The 26,121-nt window shown below is 22.5% G+C and overlaps 1 protein-coding gene across 2 annotated transcripts in view; it reads left to right on the top strand.

Moving 5' to 3' along the window:
- LOC113553033 (alkaline phosphatase-like) overlaps positions 1 to 26,121 on the top strand; it is a 212,595-nt gene that overhangs the window by 22,614 nt on the left and 163,860 nt on the right. For both annotated transcript variants that reach the window (XM_026956150.1, XM_026956149.1), the window contains exon 2: positions 22,074 to 22,297. In XM_026956150.1, the coding sequence (XP_026811951.1) occupies positions 22,074 to 22,297 (224 nt within the window). The remainder of the gene's footprint in view (positions 1 to 22,073; positions 22,298 to 26,121) is intronic.

Here is a 26,121-nt window from a genome sequence, read left to right as displayed (position 1 = left end):
TTCTTTACAATATAAAGACCATATTATGGTTTGTACGTTACGTTTTAAAACCGCAAACTAATAAATAAAATTAAGATAATGAAAATATCAAACAAACAAATTAAGTTATAATAAATTAAAATTATCATGACTTCTCTTATTATTTCGTTTATGCCCGGTGCTTAAGCGTTTAGTATTATTTTATATTAAATAGCTTATTAATAATTAGTTATATTGATTAATCAGTTTTATTTATAAATTATATATTTTTTTAAGTATATATATAGTTTTACATAAATTTATATTTTTATTATATAGACTTATTAAGTCATGTTATTAATATGTTTCATTAATGTGTAAACAAAAAATAACATAAAAATACATAATGGATGGTTACTAAAGTATATGATAAATTTAATATGTATAAAATATAAAATATATTATCTAATACACTAGTGGTTAACGGGCTTTAGTTAACCCTAAACATTTTGATAATTTGATTAGGTATATTGACTTTAAATTATTATATAAAAAAATTATCAACTAACGAAATTGAAACATTAGGTATAACATAAAATTATATATTTATACCTATCATTCTGGGCCCTCTGTTTATATTATTATAAATACTATTAATATTTAAAAATGATTTGAATTTAGCCCCCCCCCCCAAAAAAAAAAAATATCCTGGATGCGCCCCTGATATGTATAATACTTAATTCTGTTTGTTTTTTATTATTTACATCTTAGGATTTTTTTATGAATATTTTAAAATCTTTAACTGTATAAATATTTGGTACATACGATTAAAATACCTTTGAGAGGGTATACAACAGTTTAAAAGCCATAGAAAAGTTGGAATTTCATATGTACAAATATTGTAAAGGAAAATTGTAATATTAGGTAAACCTGATAACAAATGGTCTATTAATACTATGTTCCTGGTAAAATATACAATATTATGTAATACATACTTTATTAATTAATTTATATTACTATAGTATAATTTAAATGGTTGAAACAAATTTAGAAAATATACATAACGATTGTGTTGTATTACAGAAAATTTCGTATGAATTGTGAAAATAGTAATTATGGAGTACGAAAGCTGGTAAAATGTTGTGCTTAAAAGCATATTGCATGTATATAATATATATATATATATAAAGAGTGATTTCTTATTATTAAGTACTTATTATATAAATATATATTAATGTTTTTATAAATATTTTTATTATATTAAAATTGTTTAAGTTTTTTTTTTAATTTTTTGAATACATTTTTTATCTCATTTTCTAAAACAGAATATTTTTTAAAGTATTTCGATACATTAAAATCTAAATTTGGACGAATATTCAAAGTTATGGTTAGGCGGAGTGGAGTGGTGGTACATGTATATCCCGCAAAATGTTGATCTACTACAACTCCACTCGCCGAAACTTTAAATACTTATAACTTAAAAACTTTTCGACCAAATTTCAATTTTTATGAGTTGAAATGTTCCAAAAAATATTCTGCTTCAAAATATGATATTAAAATGTATTCCATCATTCAAAAAAGTAAAAATAACTTAAGTTATAAAAAAAAATATTTAAAAAATATATTTTTTAAAAAATAAATATTGTATTTTTACTGAAAATTATGTAAATTATGTATTTACATAAACGTTTATAGATTTTGAAATAATAAATGTTCAACGATCAATGAAACACCATGTTATATTTAAAAAAATGTGTATGTTGTGGCCTTATAGGAAAATAATGCAATGATCGCAATTTGTGTTGATTAGTACTGAAAACTGTAAAGCTACCTTTACTGTGTCGGTTGTCGTTGGCGGCTAAGTCATATAATGCGTCAGTCCAAGGTACCGTATTTATGTTATGTCGATTGCTTTTAGTAAAATAATATATACTTATGTATATGTAATACTTTTTATAAATTACGATTCAATAAATGATATTTACTTTGTTATTAAATTATATTGGTAACTTCTTTTTTGTAAAGTTTCTGTTGAATACTGCTGATATATTATATTGTTTATTAAAATATTAGTTGTTAAAATCAAATAATGATAAATCAACCACTAATTAACCAATCCTAAGAAAATATATGAATAGATAAATCTATTGTATTATCCTATATACAAACCAAAAAATTCCAATCATTTAGAAATACGGTTTATTTGCTTATTATAATTTTTAAATGTATAACTAGACTGCTGTACAGGAAAATTGTTTCATATAGTGCAAAGCAAGAATTAAGGATCATCGATACTGCAGATATTCTATGACACGTTGTCAACCGGAAAACATTATATTCACTCCGTTCTCTTCAAACAATAAAGTGTTAGTACAGGGTTAACAAGCATTTTCCATTAACACTTCCGACCTAATTTCTATATACCTTTTTAACAATTATAATATTACGTATTTAATGTATTTTTTTTTTGATAATAATTTGAATTTTCAATAAATTATAGTAAAAAAAAAAAAAAAAAATGTAAATCATTAAACCAATACACACTTTAATTGTTTTCCATAACAATGGAAAACTATTTCTCAATGGTAGCATTCTTATTTTTTCTTCGTTATAGAAGTGTAGTAATGGTATTTTAGTATAAAAAAATCAACAACATTTTTGAGAATATTTAATAAAATAAAGATAACTATACAAAAATTATAAATTTCATAAGTATGTGGCTTACACAAAATGTATAGAAGTATAGAAGTTTAAGTTAAAAACAATTATTTTTTATATTCATATTATATTTATTTTAAAATAAAAATTACAATTTTAAAATACACTTTGAATTAATTAAGTTTATTTAATTATTTTATTATAACGGTTATATTTACGATATATATTGAAATCCAAATCTCTTAAATATATATCTTATAATATCAGTAAAATTGGTTTGAATATATTATTTAACTATTATAGTTTGTACATATAGAATAGATTGTAAATATTCAATAAACGTTATTTTATTTATTTTAAAAAAAGAAAACTATTATATATATCAAAAACAGCCCATGGATACTTAATTAATTCGTATATAAAAATTATTACACTAGTGAAAAAATAAATTTTAATATACTCAGAAAATTTCAAAGATCATAACATTATTGTTTTTTTATTTATTATTGCTAGTGGAGAATTAGTTCTCATCAGCCCACTACTAATAATTGTATATTCCACATATATAATATCATACCTTCAACATTTTAAATAAATATTTTGCTTTAAAAATTCGACTACTGACTACAAACTAAAATATTACAATATTCACGGTAGTGAGGGTTAGTTCTATTTTTTTTTTATGTATGTAATTTATTATAAGGTGTCCAGACCAGTTTTTTAAAAAAATACTCAAAGAGTTAAATTTAACAATAGATAAAATTAAATATAATAACAATCAAGGCAAATTCAGTTCACAACCTTAGTTCCATTTGTGTTTAATTAAAAAAAAAAAAAAAACGATTTTGATAGAGCACATAGATATGGTTCATTAATTAAAATAAATGTTGTTTGTTTCTTGTACTTAACCTTACTTTTAATCTAATATTAATTAAAAATGTACATGAATTACCATCAAAATTTGATCCACTTTTTAAAAAATTCCTAAAGCTTTATATTATCTTGAAGCTGACTAGGTGATAAAGGAAAATCACCATCGAACTATTGGTTTAAATCCTACAATTTTTTTTTTTTTTTTTGATTGATACACCAGAATTATTAGGTTTTTTTATGTGTGCGAAACTCTATTTGGGTCAACAAAATGCTGTTTATGGTTCACATTCTGGTGTATTCGTGTGGTTGTAAACTCTTATTCATTTGTCACTATAAATAGCAGAACCGCCTTTTACTTCTGTTTGAATTATTAGTACTAAAGTCACGTTTGTTTACTAGACTGTCTATACTCGATTGTATTTTCAGCATATCAGCATGTTCTAAATTAAATATATTATCTTGGTTTGAAAATTAATTTATCCTTATCTCCAATCATTAGGAATATCTTGTATAATATAATCATATAAAAGTTTTTCGTTTCACCATTATTGGTTGGATATTATTTATTTATTCTATGTAAAAAAATGCATACGTTTACAAATGGTTTCTAATTTGTTTCTAATTGATCTTTAATGTTAAATTTAGGTTTGCAAGATTTGAATAATAATTTTTTGTAATCATTAGATAATAGAAAATATTTAAAATGTATTAAATTTTATTAATTTTCTATTTTTATGTCAAATATAAATTCCATAAAAATAATAATAATGATAAGTATCATAATTAGTTGTATTTCAAATTGCACTAAAATTTTTTTTTTAAATAGTTAGAAGCAATGTCATAATACATTTTAATTTCAATGTTTGAAATAGTTATTTAAGTATTTGACTTTAAGTCATTCTCATTTATCAATGTCATTAATTTATGGAATAAGTTGTGTTTCCATATAGATGCCTAAAATTATTATCGTTCGTTTAAATTAATGTAATAGAGACATAACATTTTGAATGGTTTAACAAAAAAATATCTTGTAACGAATTTATTTTAGTTATTCTATTAATATAATTACATTTATACGTTTTTAAACTACAAAAAAAAAATAATAAATAATAAAACTAAAATTATAAAATCGTTACCTATTTTTTGGTTAAATATTGAATTTTGTCATAAATTGAACTTCAAATGTACGTATTAAAAATAAGTAAATATATTTTTGAAATTGTTGGTTTCAGTATAAGCTGCCTAAAATCTCATCATGGTATTGATTTGAGTTAAATTGCAATGTTTGTCATTCATTACACGATAAATACTATGTCTGCTTGTGTTTGATGAATAAATAAAATAAACTTTTAATTCGAAATCATATGGAAGGAATGAAGTTTTTCTTGTGTGATTTAATTATTAAAAAGTGATAAATAAAATTGTAAAAAAATCACAATGTTATTATAATTAATGAACTGCATAAATAAACGAATGAAATGTCACTTGAATATAATTAGTATCACTATGCATTAGTAATTAACTATGTATACATTTGCAGCATTAAATCTTTAATTACAATTTTAATTGTGTCTGTACATCAATTTTAAAACAAATTGCTGTAAAAAAAAGTTTTTAATTTTAAATTAAATCCCATTCCGTTAGGTATTCAATAACAATTTTAAGGAGATTTATGTTAAGTAAAATGTAATGTCGATCAGTATAAATAAACTATACTTAAATAGTTTATGCGTGTGTGTAAATTTTATAAATTTAACGATTATGACTTCAGAAAACAACTTTTTTGGATAGTTAAAATAATGTATCACTTCTTTGAAAGTTTTCCACATAGGAAATTCAATACATATTATATTTTAGTCATGTATTTAATTTTGAAAAATAAGAAAATAAACAATCTTAAAAAAAGTGACATATATTTTCCAATTTTTACTTTTATTACGAGTTTATTTTTAATATTATGTTTCAGTTGTGGCTCAAACTTATTACTTATAAATAATATAACTAAAACATTTTTTTGGAAAATTGTATTGTAGGTTGTTTGTTTTATTGTTTTGAAACTTATCAATCAATTTTTGGGTCACTGATTCGTTTCTTTTGTTCCCCAGTAGATTAATAGGTTTTTTGAAATCAAAAGTTTTATTTTACAATCAGATTTTCTATGTATCAATTTTGTATACTTTGAATATAGCTATTTAAAGAAGATTTTTTAAAATGATTAGGTTATTATAACTCATTATAATGTGAAATTGTACTTGCCCTTTGTGAATTTAAAGAACATATTATGATTTGAACAGATATTAGTGCACTCAAAAATGATAATTTATAACAATTTTTCATAAAGTTAAATCTAGATTATTATCAAAATATACAAGATTAGAAATTAGAAATGCTTAGATATTGAACCATCCACATTAGCTTGATTCAAAGCTTAAGCCTAAGTACCTAGGTAGCCTAAGTAGATTAAGTATCTATTTAATTTATTTTTTTAATAAATGTGAGAATGTATAATTATCTTCATTTGTGTATTATATTATATTATATTAAAATATATTTTTTATCTAAAAAGTATTACTTTTTTTTTTTAATTTGTTGAATAGTAAAAATATACAATAATAACAAATATTTATAGATAATTTATTTAACTGTTATAAACAGTACTTATAGCAAGTCATACATTTGAATGTTTTAAATAATAATAATGTTATTACTTATTTTATTATATTTAATGAGGTATAATTCAAAATATATTATTTTTCCAAGTAAAAATAACGATATAAGTCAGAATTTTCTCACATTCCCGATAAAATAATGATGAAAAGCTAGGTTATTAATAAAATCAAGAATAATATGATATTTAAAACAATTTATCAATTAAAAATCTTATTTATAATGGCATGAAGAAACATTAAAAGATTTCTTAATATTTTTATTTGTGTCACTATTCTTTCAGGGATGCCTAACTCTGATTTATTCTTATTGTATGAATAATTGTTAACCTCTGCAATAGTTTTCTTTATTAAACATTTTTAATAAGCTACTCATTCTCTGTTGTTTGTAAACCACATTAAAATGTCCGTAATTAATGCATTGATAATCCTAAATTGCGTTAATTTTAACATAAACAATTCTAATTCAACCAACTGTTTTTGTATTTTGTACTTTAAATTTGTTTGGCCTCTAATAGAATATTTTATGGTTGTATGCCATCATCTTCTAGCGTAAAGTTTTCATTAAAAATGTTCGACTTTTATTTTTATCATATGATTCTAGTGTTCTTATTATCCCGGCTATACATCACAACTATTTATGTGTATGTGAAGTTCTATAAATGCAAATTATCTCCTCGCGGCGCATTTAAGTTGACCAACAGTTTATTAATTCCATTTTAAATGAGTTTGTTGATAATCCGGATATTCTTAGAAGATGCTCTTTTAGAGTTTCCTGTCACTTTGTCCGCAACCGTTTTCTTTCCTCTATCCGAAATCACAACACTTTGTATGGCAATATGGCCATAACCACCACTTCCATCAAATACTTAAGATCCAAACTCACTAAACATACTATATTTTGTTATTTAAATATTATGTATTAATATATTCTTATACATCTTTTATTTTAAGTTTTTAACTGTATTACATTTATTTATTTAAAAAATATACATACTCAAAATAAAATGCAATCAAAGTTTTGTTTAAATAATATGATATTAAAAAAAAAAAGAGTATTATTTATTTCTTTTCTTTTGGGTATTGGTTAGTGCGTTTTGATTAAATTGAATTGTTTAGTTTATATTAAAGTACATATTATTATATTATGATTACTAGGTATCACGCACACACATGTTATGAATTGATGGTATTGTTATAAATTTAAATAATATTTGACACTTTAAGTGATTTATATATGATTAAGTATGTTTTGGATACTTGTCTAGAAGAAATCGTATTATTAGATAAATTTTAGCATTTGGAGCGATACAGCTATTAGAACGATATCTAATCAGAAATATCAACAATTAATTATTGCTTGTTTTTTATTTAACTGAACTATACAAATTATATGAGTCTATTTACATATTTAAAAAAATCTAAAAGCGTATTTTATTACTTTTTTTTGGCTTTTGAGGGGGATAGTGTAATAAAACATGCCTGATCATTTTAATTAACATTTTCTATAAAGTAATACAATATTTTAACAAAAAAAATCGAGAGAGTGTTATTATATTTTAACCTAATAATATAAGTATAAAAATACATTTTATTTTAATTGTTATAACATTTATATTTTAAATAATGATTTATTTATTTAATTATGACATGTGAACATTTTAGCACAGATCGCTTAAAAAAAATAAAATATTGCATTTTTTCGAGTTTTATAGAAAATATTACAAAATTTATTATTAAAAGTTAAATTTGTTAAGTTATTTAAGAACAAAATGTTCGAGTACACATGATATTATATATAATATACAATATTGTGTATGCCAGACAAATTGTGGAAGTGGAATTTTAGTTGTGGGTTGGAAAAAAAGTGAACGGACAGTGAATTCGAAAACAGGAAATAACTTCTCAAAATATCGTTTACGTTTGCACGTCGTTTTTATTGGTTCCGGTAAAGAGCTTTTGTTTGCTAGTAAATTACTCTGGTCATCGTGGTTAAGGAAAGCGGGTTCCGTATTCGAAAAACTTATTAAACTCCTTTACTGGTTTTCTCAGAGTTTTCCTAATAATAATAAAAAAAAGAAAACGTACCAAACAACATACTAGAAACTGTTGAAACTTCTAAGTTTCGTTTTTACAAAAATAACAAATTTTCATTAACATATAATTTTTGAGACAGTATTAGCAATATAGAAATCAACTTTTTTGTCGCTATTTCATATACTTTCAAATAAACTCATTATTTAAAATAACATAATATATCGATCGATACATACTTGTAATATATTGTGTTCATCTTGTTAAGATATAGATTAAGAAAGTTATGACGTGATTAATATTTATGGCAATTTATTATACATATATTATGTAATAATGATAAGTATTAACGGTTTTTGAACAATCACTACTATAGAATTGTTTTGGTATATTATGTGTGAATTATTGTTTATCACCACTTAGCTGTTTTCAATTCTGTTTATTAGAAAGATATTTTATATGACTTATAAGGGTGTAGACCGTTTGGGTGAATTGACCCAAAATATAGCCTGTTTGTGTGAATAAGTATGAAAATGCTTATAATATAATATACTTAACAATTAATTAAGTAAAATCATGCTTGACTCTTGTTTTCAATAATAGTGATTAATTATGATTGGTAACGATATCATCCGCATCTGTTACCAGGTTTTTACCTACCTAGCATAGGTAAAAAAAATTTCACTCGCCTAAATGGTATAAATAAGATAGTCACCCAAACGGACTATTATTTTTTTGGTTAAAATTATTACCTTCACCAAAACGACTACCACCCAGTTATATTTGCATTGATCGACATTCAGTTGTAAAACTAGCCCTAAACCTGTTATAAGGCTTATTTACAAAAAGATAATAATTGTTTAAGCTTTTTAAGTTATTTTAATTATTATATTATTATTCTTTTTAAATAACGTTATTGTTATTTTAATAAGTGTAATAAACAGCTATATAACTTCGGTATTATATAATTATTGAATTGTATTTTAGTTGTTTTTTTTTTTAATGCAATTGTTGAAAATAGAATCATTCAATTGTTGCATTGGACCCTTAATTATAAACAAAGTTAGGTTTAAATAATTGAAACTGTAAACCGTCGTTTTTCATATTTTTTTTTGGATTAAGAACTATTTATAATATACAATTTAATAATTAAAAACATAATATAAAGTTTACTTCACTTAGTAATTTTTATTTGCTCGATATTTTAATCATAAAAAAAAAAAATATTGTTTAAATAAAAACTAATAAAAAATATTTTATACTTTTTTAAATAATATTAACATTTTTACGACAAACATTACAAATTCAAATTAATTTCTAACATTTTAGCATATCATTTAAAAATATTTTCAATTTAATTAACTAATTTATTGTATTTTACATGTATCATTGAATTATGTGCATAAGTATATATATATTATGTTAATTATTTACATCATAATAATTTCGTGTTAAAATTGTTTGTATTATAAATAATATACAATATATTATACGATGCTATTATCGTTAAATACGAAAATATTAGAAATTACAACTGTATAAGAAACGAAAAATTGATTTTTCATCTACACATTTTACTAGCTAATCATATTTAAAAATAAATTCACCACTTTTTTTAGAACCAAAAACATATTACAAATAATATTTGTAAACAATATAATATTGAAATTATTATAATATCAGAATGACTCTTGTTTTTCTTAGATGTTGGATATATATGTGCTTCATTTAATTAATTTAGTCATTAATGATAATTTAGTGATGACAAGTAAATGCAATTAAAATAAAGTTTAATATTTTAAGAAATAACTTATTTAAAAATAATCACCTTAATTATTAAAAAAGTATTTTGCGTTTTCGTGATAATATCAGAAAATATTATTTTATTGTATATCAAAGGTAACGAAGATTTGTTAATTTTGGTACTTACGCTTTGATATTTTGTTTTAACTTAGAAAAGTCTAGTTTCATAAATTGTAGTAACTAGAAACGTATAACAGTATTAAATAAAGCTAACAATGGTAATAATTAATTATTTATCAGTTGATCACACTATTTGCTAACATTTTTTGCAAACGACTGGTAAAAACATTGTGAATTCAATTAAATTCTTCAATGAATTTTTAACAAACTATAGAAGTATGGACACTGAACACGCTCTAAATTTGAATACAATTATTTTAAAATTAGAATTTTATAATTAAAAAAACTGTGTATATATTATATCTTTTAACGCAGAAGTCTCACCCAAAAAAATGATGCTTATTAATACGTTTTTTTTAATTTTACATCTTCATTAAAAATATAATGATAATTATAATATACTGGATGATAATTTATAATTGTTGTTTTTAAAATTATTTTTATGAATTTCTATGATTAGTGCTATCATTTAAAACTATAAATAAATATAATATATTATAATTTTAGACAGTGTATAAAAACTTTAAACATTTTTAAATTCATACTAACTTTTCAGTAGGTAATATTTAGAGCTCTACAATACAAATCATCATTTATCAAGATTAATTTTTGTTATGAAAGTACTTTGTATATAATTTATCAATTATTATTTTTTGATATATATTATAACAATTTAAATTTTAAACTAGTAAAATTAGTAAATATTATAATATGTACATCATGTTTTGATTTAGTAAAAGCTATGTATACATTATATTTTGTAATATAAATACAGTTTAACGGGATATAGATGTTGTCATAATCTATTGGATTTGTTGTTCCGTGTATGAAGGGATTAGAATATTAATGATAGTTAGGAAATTAATCGAATTTCACTTGATGGGTATTAAACGAATTTATTTAGGGAGTTAAATAATTTTATTTTGATTTAATTACTATTATTAGATTATCTTTCTCATACAACTTCAATTAGTTACCTATATTATATTCATTATAACGTATATTATATATGTATTTTATATGAATAATGTGTTTAAATATTAGGTAAAAGTTGTTTATTACGATTAAATAACTCATAAAATACTTTTAAAAATTTTTTATTAATTAATTAATTAATTATTTTTTTTTATATATAGACCATGAATTTTCATAAAATATTTAATTTAAATGCATTTTAAATCTAAAGAATATTTTTTTAACCGGTATTTAAAAAAAATAATAAAAAAATAGAAAAAAAAGGGAGTGCAGTAGGTGTTTAGTAGATAGTCGTTAAATTAAACACAATACAATTTTTAGAGAAAAAAAATATAGTTATAATATAAATAAGAATTTAATAGACTTATTATTAATGAATCAAAAATTCTACTCATGACATGCATCAAGTATGCATCATTTTTCTATCTTTTCAATTCATTTTATCATATTAAGCAAAATGTTGACCCATAATTTTAATAAAAAAAATCGCTTTTTGTAAATAAATATGTACTTATAATTAATATTTTATAAGTTAAATTTAATATTTTTGTGTAAATATTAGTATATGAATTTATTGGTAAGAGTTAGAACTTGGAAATTAGGAGGTTATATGCACTTATATTACAGAGGACACAAGAGGATAGATAACAATGTTCTTTACATTTTTATAATTTAAAAGCATTATTAACGAAGACTTAAACAGTTAACGTACCCAGGGTCAGACTGGACAATTTTGCTACTATTCTATTGCAAAGTGGGCCGTGTGCTAATGTTATGTAAAAAAAAAAAGTGTATAAGTATTAAAGTCAATTTAATTATGCGAGGGCTTATATTTTATGATTTTATGCCAATAATACCAATCAATACAAGTTTACAGGAGTTGGTAGTTAGCTGGATTATCACAAAATCACAGTGGAATTGTGGAAATGTTGTGACACAGGTTAATTGTGAGCGAGTATTTAGCAAATTAAAAATTATCAAAACTCGTCTGCGTACTTCATTATATAATGATCGCTTGGATGTTTTTTTTTTTTAATGTCTGTAGAAAAAGAAATATTAAATAATTATAAGTTTGAAGATATTTTGGATATTATTAAAAACTCATTTCATACTTTATCTAAATTATTATCGTACACATAATTACATAAATATATAATTATAAGATTTAATTTGTCGTACTGCTACTTAGTGTTACTGATTTAAACCTATGTATTAATTGATATAATTTACATTTTCTTTGTAATCAATATAGAAAAAGTTCTTAAATCCTAATTCTTATAAAATGTTGGTGAAAGTAGAAAATTTCTACATATAGTATTTAATACTCTTAAGAAAAACTATAATACTTTGTTAGAACGTCTTTTCTTAAAATTATTTTTCGCATAGATATAATAACTTATCAATGAATTTGAACAAATCCATTATAGTGACCCACTTGACGTCCACTATTATAGTATAATACAGCAGAGTGGTTTCCACTTTTCCACCTTTTTTGTTTTAAATGCATACACAAATAAATGCATTTCGAGGTTGTTGAATTTATATTATTATTATTATTAGCTATTTATTTAAAATTATTCGTGTTGATATACTCGTTGGAACTTAATCTTCGTCGTATGGATCAACAATTTCTTTGATTTAGCTTTGGTGATTGATAATATAAGTACGTAGTTTTATAAAAATAAATAAGTAAGTACCTAATTTTAGGTTTTCAGAATTCAGATTAAACTGTAACTAAGTACGATGTGCAACATATACTATAATAGTAAATGTCAGATATATTTTACAATAACTTATGAACAACTGTGAACGACATTTAAATACGTAAGCTATGTATTATTAGGTTTTATATAAATATACAAGAAAATTATTCTTTTTTTCGAGGAATTTCTAATAGAATAAGAGCAAAGAAATAAACTATGTATGTATGTTGTAATTTAATTATTTACAGGTTTAACATAAATAAAAAAACTCTATTCATAATTATTTCAGGAAATGGTGAAAGAAAAAATTATTATACTTAATAATAAACCAAAAATAATAAAATGAAATATAATATTAAATCATTCAAAATTAATAGATAATTAGAAAATAAAGTCATTTAATTTATCTAGTTGTGTAATACATTTCATTTTAGATTTTAATCCTATTTCCAAAATTGAATTCACATGATCACATGATGAAGTAAAAATACTATATAATATCCAACGGTGTATATATGTTGAGCGCAATGTTATGATGTTTGGTTGGCGTTGTTTGTTGATGCAGTAGTATTGATATAAGTGAAATAATAGAGAGGAAAAATAATATAAAATTTATAATCAAAATTAATTATTAGTCATAGTATTACATTATTAATATATAAAAAACGAAATCTTATATTTTATAAAAAAAAAATAGTATTATAATATTGTATGGTATCAATAAGTAATAAATATTTACTTGCGTGGGTTGTAATAACTCCAAAACAAATATATAAAAAGGCACCAAAAATATATGTCAGCTATGTGACGATCACTTTTCTAGTCTCAGAATACGGACTCGTGTTAATTCTCATATCTTGGATAGAGTTATATGTATTTGTTATGTAATAAAATATTTATTATTAAATTAAATATAAAAGCTTAGAACCTTAATCAAACGTTATTAACTACGATCCTTCATAACAACATATTTCCTGTATTCAGCTTCAAGTTATTATACTGCTTCAATTAATCGATTCAAATTTAAAATATATGAAAATGGCCAATATTTACAATGGTAGATGATATTTAATGAAATAAAAATTCTAATCTGATCTACTATTTTCATTCTAGCTTATTACTTTATATTTTTCTGATACGTCCAATTGCCGTTGCTGTATATTTAATAAGTAAATAAATATTATGTAATAAAAAAATATGATGAAATATAATATGAGATCTACTGTCTAGCCAAACTTATCATTTTCTGCACTATATACACTATATGCACTATATATACTATATATTACAAATTATTACCAATCATTTATAAGCAATTATAACTGATGATTTTATAGCTAAAAATGTTATTATAATACATTATTATAAAAAATATAAAGTATTATTTAAAAAATAAAAATACATATAAGCACTTTACATTCAAAACTTTATAACTAGTTGACATGTTTGAAAACCAAACAAAAAAAAAATAAAGCTTGTGTAATATTTAGCTTTTTTAGAAGAAAATGTTTTTTCTGTAAAAGGTACAAGTTATTTCATTTTATATTATATTGTTAGAAACTTCAAATTAAAATAAAATGAGATAGAATATCGTAGAAATACTTAATGTTCATTAATAATGTTAAAAGTTTAAAAAAATATCTGAGTAAATTAAAAAATAAATAAATATTTTTTCAACACAACCACATTTTAAATAAAAAATATAACTATTGAGTTATTATGTTTTTTCATGCATTTTTCATTAAAGAAAATGGCCATATGTTTATCATTTGTAATATCGTCCAAATTAGAACTTAATGTTTAATGTTAATATATTTTTCAGATTTTTTAATTCTAGTGTGAACTACCTTTGAGAAATATTGCTTTACCTTTTCATACCTTAGAAATAAAAATTGAAGATTTTTTAAACTGTTTACTATAAAATAAGTAATTTGAACATTTTTACAATTTGTCAAAACAAGTTTTGTAGAAATTTAAATTTTAAAACCATATAAAAAAAAAAATGAGCCTATATATTATATCGTGATTAAGATAAAAAACCGCCCTCAAAGTTTAAAATCAAAGTATTTTAACTTCCCCAAAAAGTAACGATAGACACATGAAATAAAAACACACAACATTGAAAAACCAATGTATTCATTGCTCCTCTCAGAATCTAAAAAGAAGAAAAGTATCCTCTCCATAGTATCAGAGAAACTGAATGTACTTTCTCATCGAGTTGGCAAACAGTAATGGATTACGTATCAAATTCAAATTCAATGATAAATCATTGTTAAGACAAAAAACAATTATAAGTGAAAACGTTCTTAATTTTTGGTAACCAAGTTAACTAAACTTACCAAACCAATTATTATAATTATAATATTAAAATTTAAACAAATCTTCATATATTTTTTTTCAATTTTTACCATCCATAACTCTTAAGTACTACACAGATAAAAATTAACTCAATAAATTACATTGGTCGAAATTAATTATCAGTGCATTTTTGCTACTAAACAAGTGTATTTTATGACGCGAAAATAAAAAAACCACATACCATTAGATCACACTTAGGATTGAAACTGAAACTATCTATTATATAGTTTTTTTAGATAAAAAATCCAATTTTCATCTCCATTAGTGTCCAGAAAATGTTGTATAACCACAACTTTATATTAACAATATATTTGTTTTTTATACCTAAATTTGATATCATAATATTTATATATAAATATTTGTTCATAGGATGAATCGCCAAACATGTTCACTCCTATTTTTACTTAAGTAGTGAATTTATTTAAATTTTTAAATACACTTAAAGGTCATATTTTTATATTCTTGCGATTTTTATAATATTTAAATAGTACAAAAGCGGTACAAACTTGAGAACCCATATTGCATTGAGTATTGATAAAGACTAAGTGGAAATATCCACTTGGAAAATATTAATTTAACTAATTCAATATTCGAAGTCAAACGAATATTTTCTCGGTTATATTAATTTTTATTTTAAAAATAATAATATCCATAATAATTATTATAATAAAAAAATTTAATAGATGTAATATTGGATCTAGTATTTATTACATTTAGACCATTTTTAAAAATTATAAATATTGACAGATTTATATAAACTGCTTTAGTTCCCATATATTTTAAGCACATGATTATGGACCAAAAATCCTTCGTACACAAAAATAAATAGATAACTAAAAAAATACTCGTTTGAATTTTGATTTTAACAATTTATACTTAAATATTTTAGAAAAATGATCTGCTTAATAATTTAAATTAAAAAAGGGTAGTACTCTTTTTACAAATGTTTTGTATTTTTATAGGACACTCCTTGGTTAGTACAAATAATAACAAGAATTTTAAAATATGGTCTTTATGTTAAGTTTATTTAAAAATTGCAATGGTTAAATTATATATAACTACGTTATTGAAGAAAAAACTGAACGAACACGATTAACAAATCACCCACACTAGGTAGTGATCAAATTGGGTTAAATACTGAGAAGAAACAATCAGTGTTTTGTCAAAATTAATTTTATATTATTGAAGTACAATATTTTAAATTATTATTTAATAAAAAAAAAATCGATTATTACTCAAATTTATTTTTAATTTTGTAATTTTGTTATACCTAATAAATAAAATACAATCATTGTTGTAGTGATTTCTAAACCATATTCTATAAAATCATAAATTAATACATTATTATTATTTTTTTATTTATTCAAAGATTTTATTATAAATATTAAAATTGAAAAATACTGTATATTTACTATATAACCGTTAAAGTTTATTACATTTTCAATAATACTTTAGAGGTTTTGGGTCAAACCATTGGTGTACATTGTCGTCACATGGCATTTATGGATGCAGTTTGTATGTAATTGGATGTATATTAATTTTCTGTTTGCCAAAAACTGTCTCGTAAACATTTGTATTGTCTTATATATATTATGCATTTAACATTTAATCATCAACTCATAAACTATACTGAGAAATTGTGTGTTTAAAATAATTCCACTATATAGCTAGTACAGAATATAGGTAAAATTAACATTCTAATTCACAGCCTATTATACATTTTAATTGAATGTCGATTGGCCAACATTTATGTAACTTTAAAAATTCTCTGTTATTTTTCAAAAATAATAGTTCATTATTTAATTGAATTAATACCTAATAGTCTTAACTTAATACTTGTTAAACATAAAATCAAGAAGTATTTTAGATTTATTTACGTGTTTTTTTTATATTTAGCCTAAAATGTGATGATGTTTTTTAGTAGAATAATTTTTAGATAAGGAAACATTTTTTATAATGCATATTAAAACCAAATATAGCTTATGAATTATAATAAGTTACACTATTGAACGCTGTTAAACACACATTGTTTTGTAATCGAATAATCTTTATTTATTGTATTCTAAGATTTAACGTAACATAAAAAATAATGCATTACTCACTTGTGTTTTGTTTTGGACACTAGTCTGGTTTAAATTACCTTGATCGTGACATAGTCCCATTGGAATTAAAATGTAGGTACCTAACTCACTAGAACTTTCGGGTAATCTAGGGGTAAACTGTCTTTTTAATTCTAAAAACAATAATACGCGTTACTTAGGATTGTAAACATAAATTAACCCTTTTTTTTTGGCGAATATTTCAAAATCTAATCATTATCTTATTATTTTGCTTCCCAACTAACCTCGATTCATAAATTATTTATAAATTATGCGATATCTAAATCTGCACAAATTACATAATATTCTCTTTTGACAAAATTTGTGTTGGTACATTTACATAATTCGTTTTTTTTTTTTTTTTGTAAATATTGTAGTAGAATAAAATACAAGAAAGATATTTAAATGAAGGAAAGCTGGAGACCATGTAGTAAGAGGGGTTACTATAGAGGTATATTATTCTTTCTAGATATATGAGAATTTAATACAAAATATTTAATTATATACCCGACATTTCGATTAACCTGGTAAATTTGATTAAGGACACACAGATAACACTTGTTCGCACTGTAAAAAATGGTGACAAACGTAGACGTACGTACGTTGATGTGAAAACTATGAGACAATGTTGTATTACTATTATTTTTGATTAGCTATTATAAATGATTTTAGAAATAGGATCACCTCCACTTTATATGTGTATTGATTGTACAAAACGTTTAGTCTATATCCGATATTCTTTGGTACGAGTAGTACGACTATGCACCCATTTCTAATATCCTTGTTTGAATTGAGGAACTTTAGAACTTGAATTCCTGTATGGTTCCTATATGTTGTTATACGGTAAAATTTCTGCTACTTACCTTTCATAGTTAATAAACTTTTGAGTTCTACGAAGACATACAAATCCTATACACCATTATTTATTCCAATTTGCATTATCAACTATATATAAAATGAACCAATAAAGCGTTTTGTAATGTTTAATAGTAATGTAAGCCCCAATATTTCTTTTCATAAAGTAATCGTAGTATTTAATTATCTATATTATTTTGTGTGTTAGAATAATTAATTTGTAAATATATAAAAAGTATGATAGTCGTTTAAATGCAATAAATAAATTAAATGAATAACTAAATTAATAACAGAACATTCAATCACAAATGCACGTGAAATGTCTATTATAATATGTGATCTTACATCATGTACTATATTGAGTTAACTGTATCGTATATTTATAAAAAGAATGATCAATATATTTATAATATAAAAATTAATTTTTCATTTTCATTTTTAACAGAGCATTCAATTGCATTTAATTTATATAATACTTCATACATGTTATAACATTATAACATTTCAGAAATGTTATCGATTTACAGAATTGAAAAGATGTCATATGGTTTTACAATGATAATTTTTTAAAAAGTCGTACAACTTTTATAATATATGCATATCTTATAGTAATACGTATTTTCTATGTAGTGTTTGTATTTTATTGTTTTTAAAATGTTTTTGAATCGAATTTTATTGGTTTATTCATAATATAATGTAGTATAATATGATATAATATATACATATCTTGTTTTATTTTTGAAATAATTATATGAATATAAGATACTGAAAGTATGAATATTACAAAATAATATGTACAAATTGTATAATGAAGAAAAAGGGAAAGAGTGTATGTAGAAAAGAAATGTTATGAATATATTCAATTATATATCTATGATACGATCGATTGGTCAATATTCCATTATAATATTATAGCTGATAAAAAATAATAAAATGTACCTATGTAATTGTAATAATAAATTTTAGAGTTAGGTTTAAAATATGATACTGTATTTTGGTTACATTTGTTTATTGTACATTGTAAATACTTTAAGTGTGAATTATATTTTTAATAAGTTTGAAGTATGGTAGTATGAATAATTGTATCGTTTTATAATGGTCATCATGATGATAACGGTGTTTTTTTTTTAATTAGCTAGGTACTTTTTTATTGTCATGTTAGTGTATTAGTTATATATTGTCTTGAAGAGTGAGTTTTTTCTTATTTTTTTTTACTTATTAATTGTATCCTTACTACTTGGCTGGTTTTATTAAATTTGTTGTTATGTAATGTGTTTAGATTTTTGTAGTTGATGTCGTTAGTGACGTTATTATAAGTGAATTTGATCTCATTGCCCTATCGATGCGTTTGATGAATCTGATAGACTTAATTTTCGCTGTGAACTATTATGGTGTTCTATATTATATTTATATATATAATTTGGCGTGAAAATTATACAGTAATTTTTCAATTGATAGGAAAAATTAAATGAAAGGTTTTATGTTTTGTTTTGTATGGCTGTTTGTTTCTATGAGAATATAATAAGTACTTATAAAATATAAGACCGATAAAAATAATAATAACTATTTTTGATCAAAATAAATTAATTTAAATTTAATTATATAACTAAATAGTGTCAAAAACCAGATCTCTTAACACCACATATAAGTTTTATGAAAATGATCATAAATATTGTAAGCTTTTTGTCTCTAATTCTATAAAAGCATTTTCTAATTTAAGTTTGCTATTCAAAAACTGAAAAAGTTTTAATTATTAATCTTGTTCGATGAATAATAAATTTATTCTGACATTTTTCGATGTTCAAAAAAATAAAATAATTTAGTTGGAATTCTGATTAAACCGAATTGGTATAAAGCACATTTTTATTTTATGTATTTTCTTTGTTAATGGACCGATTTTATTCATTTTATTATCACCGGTGTGCACCGTTACAGATCCAAAACAATTGGTATCAAATCAAATACATTTAGTACTTTTTTTTTTTTTTAATTTCAACCCGAGTTTACGTGAGCATAAAAAATATAAAAAACAAAATCATCTTTTTTACGTATAACAGATCGTAATTTTGTAGGTACATATTCCATTTTATCTACGTAGGTATTGTAATACCGTGTATGCATTTCATTTTCATGAAATCATTCAAAATGAAAACAATAAACGACGTCGTTTGGTTAAATTAATTTGTATTACACGCCGTGGTATATTATGTTACCGTACAGAAATATAATAATCATACGTAGCAAACCGGAACAAATGGTACGACTTTGTTCTCAAACACCCCATTTTCACTTCTTACAACACATTTGTCCATACAACGAACTCTATATGCTCCGTGTTCTTTGTTTTCGGCTGGCATATACCTACGAGCATAAAATATTGCCCCGCGCAATGCTATGTTGTATCAAAATATAGTTATGGCAATGCCGCAATACCGAATCGCAGAGTTCAATAATACGTTTTAAACATTCTGCGTTATTATGTTTGATGACAAAAAAACAATAGGTATATATGCCAATACAGAATCCTACACCGCGCACAATATGTAATACGATCAAAACAGGTACCGAACAACCGAACGATGGACTTATATATATATACGCGGTTGTTTTTCGTCAATTTAAAATCGTTTTTTTTTTTGTTTATTTCCGTTTCACACTTGGTCAACATACCATTAACGAGAAGCGGTTATGTATCGATTGCGTTTTTATACTTGCCAAAACTTTGCCGGGGGCTAGACTCATTTAAGATAAAAGACCTATATAATTTCGTTTAGTCGTGATAAACAATATCGCGTTCTTGGGAAAAAAAAATTTAACGCCTTGAAAATATTCGAGAAATATTCTGATTTTCTTTACAATTACTGTAAGTACATTTTTATAATGATAATAATTTACCATAATATTATAACATTCGAATGACCTAAACATTATACAAGACTTATATAACGTTTTCGATAAACAGATCTGCTTAGATCTTTGTATTTTATGACATATTTTATAAATGTATCCATATTATTTAGTATGTCGCAAGTCAATGTTATATTTATTAGCAACAAACAATTGAAAAACAAATTTATTTAACTAATTTATAAAGAAAAGTTTAAAAACAATGGTCTAGACACTAGATTATAGTAATTGCTATTTTAATCTCTAAATAAACTGTTTACATTTGTAAACATTTATTTATGGCAATGTACCATTGTTTACTTGTACACTATTGTTACACGCTAAACTTTCGTATTCGAAAAAAAATGTACAAGAATAAATTTTAGAAATACGATTTACTTCTATATATTAATAAATACAAAATATAAAAATAAAAATTCTCGTGAATAATATAATTATTAAATATAATGGAATAGTATAACATATATAGGTTATTGGATTAACACTAAAAATATGCTATCGTCGAGGTAATCGATATCTTTATAATTGCATCGTCAATATTTTCTGACTAGGTAACGAAGTAAAATTCTTCTCCTTTGAACACAACAGTAGTAATTAAAAGTCCCAAAGTCTTCAAACTATAAATATTTACATTAAATGTAAACATTTAACGTCTTGCGAATATACTAACTATATAAAATATGCTGATTATAATATTTAACAATGTGTCGTTCTAAACTTGATTGCTTTTAGATTTTCAATTAAAAAAACAAAGAAATTTTATTAATTAAATTAATCTATTCATCATACATAAACCAATATATACTTTGTTATAAATAAAAATACACGAACCAACTAATAAAGTCAATAATATTTAGAAAAATTTAAAAAATAATATATTATTACACTAAAAATGTAAAGTATTATAAAGCTAAAACGTTTCTACTGAATGTAACGATATTATAATCAGTGAATGTAGTGACACAATTTTATAGGTACCTTTAATATATATCCGGTTTACATTAATTTGTGCATGTAACAGCTGAATTATTATATTGTACTACAGATATAAATTTTTTTTTCAGGTCGCGACCATTGGTATGAAGAGGCCAGATCCGCACTAAAAAAACGGTTGGCCAGCTACGAGGGTAAAATGGGAAGAGCGAAAAACGTGGTGTTTTTGGTCGGTGATGGAATGGGAGCATCTACATTGACCGCTTCGAGAATATTCAAGGGACAGAGACGGGGCAACCAAGGAGAAGAGGAGCAATTGATTTGGGATTCGTTTCCCGCTGTGGCAATGGCAAAGGTAGAATGTTAGCCACATTATTTTAATGATATGATCAAAGTGTTCCACATCTAGAACTTTTTTGGGCGTGAGGTTTTATAAAAAAAAAAAAAAAAAAATACTAAAAAAATATTCTCCGATTATATAAGTTATGCTCTCAAAAATTCATAACTCATATCGATCCATGTAATAAATAATATACATGTAGCTTACATAATGCAGTATAGTTTAAACTATCTACTGAATGCATTACTGTTTATTTGTATTTCTGGACCTTAACACATAACATTTAAAGCTCGAGAAAATCATTATAATTTGACACGTTAAATAGACTATTCAATTTTCGTATACAAAAACGAAAACATTTCTCTTCATATTCATTTGTCTTTTTTATCATTTATCTCATTTATCATTTAGACTATCTAATTTAAATAACATCCTCTTGCTTGGAATTTTTGTTCAAATTTTTATAAAAATTAAATTACTAATTATTTATTATTTTTGATAGTACCTATGTATATGCTCGTATGCATACTTTAATGTGTAATTATATATATTAGAACAAATGATTCATTTTATTAATTAAATAATAATTTTGATAACTGTTAAATTTCATTTTTGTGTTACATTTTATATAAATAAAAAACAAAAACAAATAACCACATTTCAATTTAAATATAAATCGATATAGAGAAATTAAATCTTATAAGTTATAATACTAGCCACTAATCATTGAATAAAAATATGTCACTAATTTTATCAATAAATAAAATTATTTTTCCGAATAATTATAGATATTACATTATACCTATTATCTATAAAGTATTACAAATTATGTTTTTATCAAACAAATGTTTTACTATAATTTTGGAATCATGTTTAAAACAAAATTTCATACGCACTTTTTCAATAATTTTAAATAAGTCTAAATATTTTAAAAATATCTGTGATTATATAAAAAAAAAAATATACGTTATAGTTTGAAGTATTAAGTTACTAATAAATATATTTTTAATTAAAAAATTATTTTAAGAACAATCATTAATTATCGTTTAATATCCATTTTTTTTTCAAATTAAAGTTTAAAAAAAAATATTAAACGAATTGTAGTTATTTGTTTTTGTTTTTTGTTTTCTTATTTGTAACTATTGTAAAAACCACATACATTAAATAAGAAAAGGGGTCGATGTAAAACTGAAAATTTGATTATATTAAGTCTATAAATGTACGAAAAGCGCCAATATATTTTGATAATAGTATATCTATAAAATTCTTATATAGATCTTTGATGAAAAAAAAGTTACTACAATGATTAATATTTTTTTAATTTGACAAAATTTTTTTTTTTTTTAATCTGTTTTTGTAAGTGGTGGATGATATATCTTGTTTAAGTGTATATTTAAAATAATTTGTATATAATTAAAAATTGATTTTTAACTATTATTATATATAAACTCATTGCATGCAAATTATTTGTTTGTTTTAATATACTTGACTATTGATTTGAATAAATACGTCAAGGAACCATGTTAAATTACAAAAATATTCTGCTACAATTTACTTATTGAAAATACCTTAAAAACAAAAAAAAAAACACGTTTCATGGACACATTATTATTTTAATTAATCGAATATTATTATAACAACTTGGCTTTTTCATACTAAGTTGTTTAGAATTTAAAATATTTAAATATTAAATTCTTCTATCCATTTTTATGAAATATAAATCGCTATTTTTTTTTCATAAAATTAATTTTGAACTGTTGTTTTAAGTTTAATTTTAAAAAAGACTGCCTTGATATTTTATAGTTTTAATTTTTCATTATCGAAATCAATTAAAATGATTCAAATAAAAATAAACATTATTTCAGTGTAAGTATATTTTCATGATTTTTTTTTATTTATTTAAACTTTTTTATACAATTAGTTTTAACAAATAGGATTTGGATATATAGTGTTAAAGGTATACAGAAAAAGAAAATAAATAATAATCATAATATTATACATAATTAAAATTAGTTATATTAAATTATATAGCCTGTATGATCAAATAAGATAGTATACTATTAATTCGTTGAAATGGGAATATATGTTGGATGTCGAAAGGGATGTTGGAAGATATAAAATTAGACAATAAGTAAGCTTGCTTCTGTAAAATTTTACTGCATTTTAAAATGAGGTGGGATAATTACATGTTAAAATTGAGTTCTTAGGTTATTAGTACTTTTTAATGAAAATAATATAGTTGTACATTTAATTAGCATATTACGATTATTACGAGAATTATTAATAAACACGGTAGGTATTTGATGATAGGTCGATATAATGTTTAATGGTATCTATAATATAACGATTATTAAAATAGAAGATAAGCGATTATATTTTAAAAAAAAAGTAGTCTTTGTTAAATCAGACATTTTATCAAACAAATATAACATAATATTTAATGTATAGATTTTAAGTATTATAGGTAAAATTATAATTTTTTTTTTTTTAAGAAATATTTCTTCTTTCTATAGTTTATTAGGTTTTTAAATATTGATACTACTATAACATGTATTAATAGGTATATATTTTTCACTTGATTAAAAAATAAAAAAAAAACTTTGTATAATTTTAGTAAACATGTTTTATTTAATCACAAAATCGTTTGTATTATAATAAAAATAATACAATTTTTATCAAGTTCATCAGATGTATATAAATATGTATACATATATTATATATTTATATTTATATTATTTTAAAATAATTTATCCCCTATAGTGTAACTTTCTTTTTTTACGATGTTGATTTTATCTTTGTCAATTTAAAGAAAACTTTAACATTATATAATATATATATATAAAACTGTACAATAGTTATTATAAAATTAATGAAAACGGTAGCTTAGTTGCAAAAACACAGAGATAATTTAAAAAATTAAAAAGATAAAATTCAGTAATTATTGGTCACATATAAATGAATTAACCAGAATTAAAACAAGATAATTGTATTGATAATTCCTTGAGGCGATAAAATTTATTTAATGGTATTATAATATATAAAATAAATCATTGTAAATTTAATCTAGATCTTTTCGATTAATTTAATAAATTATTTAAGCTTTTTATAACAAATAAAAACACGTTTGAATAAGGTTCCCTTACATTAATTTTAGAACATCATAATTATTGGTCCGAATTATAAATACAATGACTTCAATTTAAATAATATTCACAGTAAATAAATAATCAAAACACTTACAAAGTATATTTTTGATATTTTAAAATTCTACATAATATTATGATATAAAAAGAAAAATATAGTTGTTTTTTAAAATCAATGATAAAATATTACGTATTTACATATTTCTTCCGATCATACAAAAGTTTACGCAACCACAGTTGGAGCTGTTAGTATTTACATATGGTATTCAGTTTTTTCTTTGGTAAATCCTTTCTCTTGTATTTATTAAAACTTATAATCATGATTTAAACTTTTTTTTTCGTATTTTCCTATCATCAGTTTAGTCTTACATCGGTTGTAAACATATTCGAATTCGTAAAGTATTCTAAACAAATAAATTATACTAACAGTTTCAAACCCATTTCTTTTTGAATTCTGATTATACTATAAATTTATAACGTTAAAAAATATTCAGTTATTATTTATTATTTAAATTATTTTCTTGTGAATTTATGTGTTTGAACATAATTGTGCTTATTTAAATCTAAGAATTCCAGAAATAATTGTATTACGTGAGTATCAAAATTTTATTTGACTTTAGGGTAATAAGTAAAATTTAAAATATATTTTAGATAAGTACCCGAAACATAATATACTTATAACATCAAGCATATTAT

This window comes from Rhopalosiphum maidis, chromosome 2 (assembly GCF_003676215.2).
Source record: "Rhopalosiphum maidis isolate BTI-1 chromosome 2, ASM367621v3, whole genome shotgun sequence".
NCBI lineage: Eukaryota > Metazoa > Arthropoda > Insecta > Hemiptera > Aphididae > Rhopalosiphum > Rhopalosiphum maidis.
This window is presented reverse-complemented; position numbering and strand designations above follow the sequence as displayed.